Genomic DNA, 9,056 nt, shown 5'->3' on the forward strand with positions numbered 1-9,056 from the left:
ATCAAAATGACACCTCTAGGGGTGCCTGGGTGGCTCAGTGGGTTAGGCATCCAACTTCAGCTCAGGTCATGATGTCACAGTTCATGAGTTCAAGCCCTGGATCAGGCTCTGCGCTGATGGTGCTGAGCCTTTTTGAGATTCTCTCTCTCCCTCTCTCTCTGCCCCTCCCCAACTCATGCTGTCTCTGTCTCTCTCAAATAAATAAATAAACTTTAAAAAAATGTATAAAAAGCAAATAATGGCACTTCCAATGTGTCACATACTATTTTAAGGGTTTTACATATACTAACATTTAATCTTCATGACTACACTCTAAGGTACGTCATGTGGTTATCCCATTTACAGAGTTTAATAACTTGCCCCAAATCCTCAGCTGGTACCTAGCAGAGCCAGAACTGGAATCCAAGAAGGCTGGCTCCAGTACCTGGGCCTCAGCCACTAGACTATACTGACTCTTTTTATGATTAAACTCATAACACAAGTTATTACTCAGTTCTGGTGAAATTATTAATCTGTTTTGTCATTCTACAACATGAAAATAAATTTTAAAACAATTTATTGAACATTTTTAATTCTATGTTTTCTGCAAAAAATAAAGCAGTGGTATTTTGCCATGGGGAAACTACATGCTTGAAGCCCACCCACTCTGAGTAGATTATTTCCATATTATATTTATAGAGTCTATTTATTTTGCTATTTTGAGAGATTTTTCACTTCTATAACTTTCTAAATCATTATTCCTATGAAGATAAATTATTATATTCTAGAATTGCTTCAAAGAAAGCTTTAAAGGCAGTAAAAATAAAACATTTTCCTTTATATTTGGGGTTTCCATTTCTTGACCATTTTAATATGGTATGGGTTAAAATAAAAGTATTTCACTAATATACAGGGCTTAAGTATCATAAGGCTAAAATCTTATAATCTGAGTTTTTTGTAGTGACATTTTCATTCATCATAGTATTTCATCAAGAATTACTTTTAATAAACATTAATGACTATATCACTCATTTACTTATTTTTAGCTGTAATGAAATAGATACTTTAAAAGAAACTTAATTTGTATGAAAATATAAAACACATAAGATATTTACCATCTAGTATCTAGGTATATCTGGGTAGAGGGAAGTGAATAATCTTTGCATGAGTTTATAAAGTTGATTTAGAAGAAATCTCTGCCTGTCCCTCTGACAAGATTTTTTTGGTAAGAAAACTGTGTTGTAATGAATTGTTGAACCTATGTTAACAAAACAGTTGAAAGAGATAAACAGTCAATACAGAAAAAGACAAAATACCCAAAATAGATTCAACTAAAATTATGGGATATTTTGATGCAGTCTGTTGAAATGTGCTTTCTCATATATATTAATCATTGGTTATTTAAGTGTGTCAGTCCTAGCACATAGGAGAGCACCTACCAATGTTCCTAAGAGTTTCATTCATCTTTTCATCAACATTTATTTCTGTGTGTTATTTATTGGGAGGTTGTGTTAGCACTAAGGAAGAATTAGATGGTATAGGCTGAGAAAAAAAGGCTCTGAGGTGATTCAGGGTAGAGCCTCAGTTTAGAAGGAAAGGAAAATGATTCTATTACCTACTCTTGTAGAAAACAACTGTGAGCCTCTGATCTTGGGCTGCATAATTTGAATTACCATTGAATAACTGAACTCATATTTGTTGACATATTATTCCTATTCATGGTATTGAAATCCTGTAACTGTTTGCATAAAAAAGTATTCACATATATTGAAAATGTCATGTACTATATTCTTTCTTGATGGCATCATCTCCTAAATATTCTATGCTTTGGTCTACTTTCTAAAATTTCTTTATAAAAACATAATTCATTATTTTTCCCCATATTTTTGTCACTAGGGTATTCCTTCTCCTTTCTCTCTATATGACCTGGGCTTGTTCACAGCATGGCAATACGAGAGTAAGTATTCCAACAGGAACTATGAAGAAGCTTTATGAGACTTTATGACATGGTCATGGGAGTCACATAGTGTCACTTCAACCATAGTCACAGACCTATCCAGATTCAAGGAGAAATAATGTAGATCCCTCCTCCCCAATCATGGTCAGAATATCAGTATCACTCCATGGGAAGGGCTTGTATGATAGGATATAATATAATACAACATCACAGTATAACAAAATATAATACCACATCTCATCACAATATAGTGCATTATAATATAACATATGACAGATAACATAATATGTGGCCATTTGGAGAAAATACAGTCTGCAAAAGTTCACTCTCCAGCCATAGTTTACATCCCTCCTACATGATAAAAATATTCATCCATTCTCCAACACCTACAAATACCATCTCATTACAATAAGCTCAAAATCCAGGAAATTGTCAATTAAATCAGATTGAAGTATGAATGATGCTCAGATATAGTTCCTCAGGTATATCTCTTTGAGTACATTCCACTCAATGATTTTTGAAATAAAGAGACAAATTTAAGGCAAAAGATAATCATTACACACACTTCCAGTCAAAAAGGAGTTAATGGCCCATACCAACTCTGAAATTCAGCCTGCACATATTACCAGTTCCCTGAGTGGAGCTCAGTCTTACTTCCTGGGAGTTATTTACTGTGGCTCTTGGCCTTGCCATCAAGGCCCTGTATTTACTGTTTCTTTTCAATAAAATTTAGCCTAAATGTACAGTTGAATACAGTTTTAAGTCTTTTTCCTGCCCATGGAAATGAAGGAACTCAAAGCCCTCCTTCCCTTTTGTATTGTCCCTGTTCCTTTCAGTCTAAGCTGGTATAATTCTTAAAAAAAAAAAAAAAAAATCATAGGCTTTTTTGTGTCAGTTTGTAATGCACTCCATTATACCACTCACAAATCTCCTTGAAGTAAATAATTTCATCCTGTGATCTCTGTGAGCCTGCAGGAGGAACAACACCTCTAACACTCTCAGAAGCCCTAATGTTTACCAGAAAGGGTGTTCAAACTGTGTCCTTAAGACACTTATAGGATCTTTTGAGTATTTGAAGGGATCTATGAGATAATATCTCAAAGATTTTTGAGGTCTTCACAAGGGCTTTGTGTTGGGCTTGAATTGATCAGAAGCCATTTCTTAATTTTGGAATCATTTGCTATCAGAAAATGCTGAGAAAAAGAAACCAATTTAATTTTTTTAATTTAAAAGACTTGACTCGTTTATATTAAATCATTTGTTTCTTATATTTTCTCTCCATCTAGCTTTTGATTATAGGCAGCACGGAGTCAGATGATACTTTCAATATACATCTATTCTACTATGATATTCTCATTTATGTCAATTTCTACAGTATCCTTTCTTTGATTAAATAGACTTCCAAAAATGATCCCACTTTTCCATTTCATTGATTTTTTTGAAAGCACACCTTGTTGGTTATTGAGTATGCCTAATTTTTCTGATGAATGCTTATTTATTGATAAATATTTTATTTTTAATTTACTATTGCATATATTTGTTATTTTTCTAATTGATTACATTCTTTACCTTTGAGCATTTACAGTTATAAAACTTCAACTGAGAATCAGTTTGGTCACATTCATTATTATTTATTTTTAAATAGTTTGTAAATAGTGTTTTTTCTAATTTATTTAAAAAATGTTTCCTAGCAGTGCTCCATCAACTGATGAATGGATAAAGAAACTGTGGTTTATATACACAATGGAATACTACTTGGCAATGAGAAAGAATGAAATATGGCCTTTTGTAGCAACATGGATGGAACTGGAGAGTGTTATGCTAAGTGAAATAAGTCATACAGAGAAAGACAGATACCGTATGTTTTCACTCTTATGTGGATCCTGAGAAACTTAACAGAAGACCATGGGGGAGGGGAAGGAAAAAAAAAGTTAGAGAGGGAGGGAGCCAAATCATAAGAGACTCTTAAAAACTGAGAATAAACTGAGGGTCGATGGGGGTGGGAGGGAGGGGAAAGTGGGTGATGAGCATTGAGGAGGGCACCTGTTGGGATGAACACTGGGTGTTGTATGGAAACCAACTTGACAACAAATTTCATTTAAAAAATTAAAATTAAATAAATAAATAAATTTTGTAATGTTCAGTTATTTTTAAGAGTGACAGAGAGACAGAGAGAAAGTGGGGGAGGGGTAGAAAGAGAGAGAGGGAGACACAGAGTCCAAAGCAGGCTCCAGGCTCTGAGCTGTCAGCATAGAGCCCGACGCGGGGCTCGAACTCACAAACCTGCGAGATCATGACCTGAGCTGAAGTCAGACGCTTAACCAACTGAGCCACCCAGGCGCCCCTGTAAATAATGTTTTTAACTTTTAAGTTGCCAATGGCATGTTTGACCTTTTTTTTTCCTCAACCAAGAGGTCTCACATGTTTATTACTGAGCCAACCTATAGGTGCAGAAACATCATAACAGAGAAAAGTCAATTTCCTGATAAAACAGATCTACTGGTCAGGCAGTAAGGATGTGGTGGTGTAGAAACACATGACTTTCAGGCAGCATAAATGTGTGCCATCTCATGTTCGATCCCTTACGGACCCAGCTTCGTTCTTCTCCAAAGCCGCCTCTTGGAGTTGTATCGGATTTTATTACCAGTTTTCATCTGAATCCACCGGGTAATGGGACGATTCTGCTTTTGTTTCTTGGCCAGGAATCGCTTGATCCTGAAAGACTTGTGAGAAGACATGGCGAGAAACGGTCAGCCACACACACCACGACGGCAGAGAAGAGCAAAGACTGAACTTTTATTTATTTATTTGAGTATAGTTGACACACAATATTGCAGTTTCAATGATCGACTTAGTGATTTGTCAGGTTTGCACATTATGCTCTGTTCACCTCAAGTGTAGCTACATATGCCACCTTACACTGCTATTAACAGTATCACTGACTGGATTCCTTATACCGTGCCTTTTATTTCCATGACTTATTCATTCCATAACTGAAAGCCTGTATCTCCCTCTCCCTTACTTGTTTTGCCCAACATGCTACTCCTCTTCCTTCTGGCAACCACAGTTTGTTCTCTATATTTATAGATCTGATTCTGCTTTTTGTTTATTCATTTTTTTTAGATTCCACTCATAAGTGAAATAATATGGTATTTGTCTTTTTATGTCTCACTTATTTCACTTAGCATAATACCCTTTAGGTCCATCCACATTGTCTCAAATGACACAGTGTCACCCTTTTTATGGCTGCATAATACTCCATCGTGTATATATGTATACATGTCACATTTTCTTTATCCATTCATGTTTTGATGGACATTTAGGTTACTTCTATATCTTAGCTACTGTAAATAATGCTGCAAAAAACATAGGGGTACATATATATTTTCAAATTAGTGTTTTCATTTTCTTTGGGTAAATACCCAGCAGTGGAATTATTAAATTATATGTTATTTCTACTTTTATTTTTTGAGGAAGCTCCATACTGTTTTCCACTGTGGCTGCACCAATTCACCTTCCTACCAACAGTGCATGAGGGCTCCCTTTTCTCCACATCCTCATCAACACTTGTTATTTCTTGTCATTTTGATTTTAGCTTTCTAATTGGTGTAAGATAATATATCATTGTTGTTTTGATTTGCATTTTCCTGATGATTAGTGATGTTGAGCATCTTTTCATGTGTCTATTGGCCATCTGTATGTCTTCCTTGGGAAAATGTCTATTCAGGTCCTCTGCCCATTTTTTAATTGGATTGTTAGTTTTTTTGGTGTTGAGTTGTATAAGTTCTTTATATATTTTGGTATTAATTCTTATCAGATATATCATTTGCAAATATCTTCTCCCATTCAGTAGGGTTTTTTTGTTTTGTTTTGTTGATGGTTTCCTTTGATGTACAAGAGCTTCTTATTTTGATGTAGTCCCAAAATTATTAGATGAGATGACTGGGTGACTCAGTCACTTAATTGTCTGATTCTTGATTATCACAAACCGTGAGACTGAGCCCCACATGGAGCTCTGTGCTGACAGTGCAGAGTCTGCTAAAGATTCTCTCTCTCTCTCTCTGCCCCTCCCCTACTCTCTCTCTGAAAATAAATAAACATTAAAAAACTGAATATAAGAAAATTATTAAAGACCTCAAATAGCCAAAGCAACCTTGAGAAAGAACATGGTTGGAGGCATCACGCATCCTGATTTCAAACTATATTAAAAAGCCATAGTAATGAAAACATTATGGTAGTGGCCTAAAAATAGACATATAGATCAATGAAACAAGATAGAGCCCAGAAGTAAAGCCATGCATATATGATCAACTAATTTATGACAGAACAGCCAAGAATATATAATGGGGCTAAAGATAGTCTCTTCAATAAATGGTGCTGGGAAAAGTGGACAGTCACATGCAAAAAAAATCCCCAACCGACCAACCAACCACCCAACTGAACCAAATTGAAAGAAAGAAAGAAAGAAAGAAAGAAAGAAAGAAAGAAAGAAAGAAACAACGAAAGAAAAGAGGACCACTATCTTATACCATTCACAAAAAATAACTCAAAATGGATTAAAGACTTGAACGTGACCTGCAAACCATAAAACTCTTAGAAGAAAACAGAGGGAGTGAGCTTCTTGACATCATTCTTGGCAATGATTTTTTGTATCTGACTCCAAAAGCAAAGACAACAAAAGCAAAAATAAAAAGTGAGACTATATCAAACTAAACGCTTTTGCACAGCAAACATCAACAAAATGAAAAGGCAGCCTTCTGAATAGGAGAAAATATTTGCAAATCATAGATCCAATATGGGGTTATATCCAAAATATTTAAAGAACTCATACAACTCAATGGCAAAAACAAACAAAAATCAACCAATTCCATTGAGATATGGGCAGAGGATCTGAATAGGTATTTTTCCAAATAACATATACAAATGGTGAACAGGCACATTAAAAGGTGCTTGACATCACTAATCATCAGGAAAACGCAAATCAAAACCACAATGAGATGTCACCTCACACCTGTCAGAATGACTATTATCTTTTTTCGTTATTTTTTTTTCTTTTAATTTTTTTTCTTATTCTTTTTTTTTATTTTTTTACATTTATTTATTTTTTGAGAGACAGAGCACAAGTAGGGGAGGGGCAGAGAGAGAAGGAGACACAGAATCTGAACCAGGCTCCAGGCTCTGAGCTGACAGCACAGAGCCCAATGTGGGGCTCGAACTCACAAACAGTGAGATCATGATCTGAGCTAAAGTCGAGCGCTCAACTGACCGAGCCACTCTGGCGCCCCCAGAATGACTATTATCAAAAGACGGGGAGGGGGAGGGGGGACAAGAAATAACTGTGTTGGCGAGGAAGTGAAGATAAGGAAAACTTTGTGCTCATCTACAGTGAGGGGTAAGGGCTGTAAATTGGTGCAGCCAATATGAAAAACAGTTATGCAGATTCCTCAAAAACTTAAAATAGAACTATCATATGATTCAACAATTTCACTTCCAGATATTTATCCAAAGGAAACAAAAACACTAACTCAAAAAGATATATGCACCCTCATTTTCTATGCAGCATTTTTAACAATAGCCAAGACATATAAGCAGGTGTCTAACAATGCATGAATGTATAAAGACAATATGGTAGGTAAATACAATGGAGTATTATTCAGCCATAAAAAAGAAAATCTTGCCAACTGACAACATGGAGGGACCTTGAAGTCATTTTACCAAGTGAAGTAAGTCAGAGAAAGACAAATACCATATGATTTCACTTATATGTAAAGTAAATGTAAAATCTGAAAACAAACAAGCAAAACTGCCAAACTCCTAAGTACAGAAAATAGACTAGTGATTGTCAGAGGCAGGGGCCAGGGAATAGGCCAGATGCGTGAAGGTAGTCAAAAGGTACACACTTTCAGATATAAATTAAATGTCATGGGGATGAAATGTACAGTATGGTGACTATAGTTAATAACATTATATTGTACATTTGAGAATTGCTAAGGGAATAGATCTTAAATGCTCTTATTACAAGAAAAACACTAGTACTGTGAGAAATGTTAACTAGACTTACCGTGATGAGCATTTCACAATATATACAAATAGTGAATCATGTTATACACCTGAAATTAATGTAATATTATACGTTAATTTTATTTCAATTAAAAAAACTAAATCATAGAAGCTACTGTACGATTCTATTTCTCTGAATAATTTAAAACACACAGAAAAAATGCTAGATACATAGAAGACACTTAAATTGATAAATCTGTTGATGAATTGCACTGAATTAAATTCTAAATAATGTTTGATTTTAAAAAGCATGCAAATTTGAGTTTAGCCAGTACAAATTTCATTGGAACTTTTTCTTAAGTGAAAGTCCACATGGAAAATAAGAGATAAAGGTGGAATTGTATTGATTGAAACAGGGGATCCACATCATAACTGCCCACTGTCTCCACCTTCTAATCTAAATACCCCTCCACCACAAAAATCTTTGGAGAAGCTCTATGAATCCCCTAAAGTTTATCAGAACACTTAAACATGAGCCTAGTCTCATAATATACCTGATAATCCTTTGTAAGTGAAGTGTGGCTTCTTAATTAACTAATGCTTTAGTAGCTCTTCCCTTTGGACATCTATAAAGGAAAAATATGAATAGTTCAATCTTTAGATTCTAAAATCAAAAGTCATAAGATAGCCCAAAGAGATTTGTCAAGATCTGATGAAAAATGCATTCAAAATGATGACTGAAATGAATCAAAATAAAACAACAAAGAAAACAAAGAAAATTCTCTTCTCATCCAGACTTCTCAGGAGTCACATAAACAGCCAGCTATAAACCCAAAGAGAAAAATCACTTTTGATCATAGTTTGGCATAATCACATATCCCTTACAATCTCTGCTCACTGACTCCAACATTAGGAATGTCTGTGTCCTAATATTATGTGGATATTCATTTTTTTCAGAAGCCAAGTTACGTGTCTTGTATCAGACACACACTCATACTTCCGAATTTCCATGAAACAATTCTGTCTGCATTTACTCAAAATGCAACCTGAACAAAAAACTATTCAGAACTTGATTATAAATAGATTCTTTTGTTAGTTAAAAATCTGGTTCCTTTCCTGA

General features: G+C 34.9%; 1 protein-coding gene across 1 annotated transcript; it reads right to left on the minus strand.

Moving 5' to 3' along the window:
• Window positions 1–4,477: 4,477 nt before the first annotated feature.
• On the minus strand, window positions 4,478–4,734 carry LOC115513415 (60S ribosomal protein L39-like). Its single transcript, XM_032593326.1, has one exon. The coding sequence runs from the start codon at window positions 4,672–4,674 to the stop codon at window positions 4,519–4,521; it is 156 nt and encodes a 51-aa protein (XP_032449217.1). The 5' UTR covers window positions 4,675–4,734; the 3' UTR covers window positions 4,478–4,518.
• Window positions 4,735–9,056: the final 4,322 nt, after the last annotated feature.

This window comes from Lynx canadensis, chromosome B2 (genome assembly GCF_007474595.2).
Source record: "Lynx canadensis isolate LIC74 chromosome B2, mLynCan4.pri.v2, whole genome shotgun sequence".
NCBI lineage: Eukaryota > Metazoa > Chordata > Mammalia > Carnivora > Felidae > Lynx > Lynx canadensis.

Excerpts from the sequence above, each read along its gene's own strand:
- LOC115513415 (XM_032593326.1), bottom strand. The coding sequence starts at position 4,674 with ATGTCTTCTCACAAGTCTTTCAGGATCAAGCGATTCCTGGCCAAGAAA.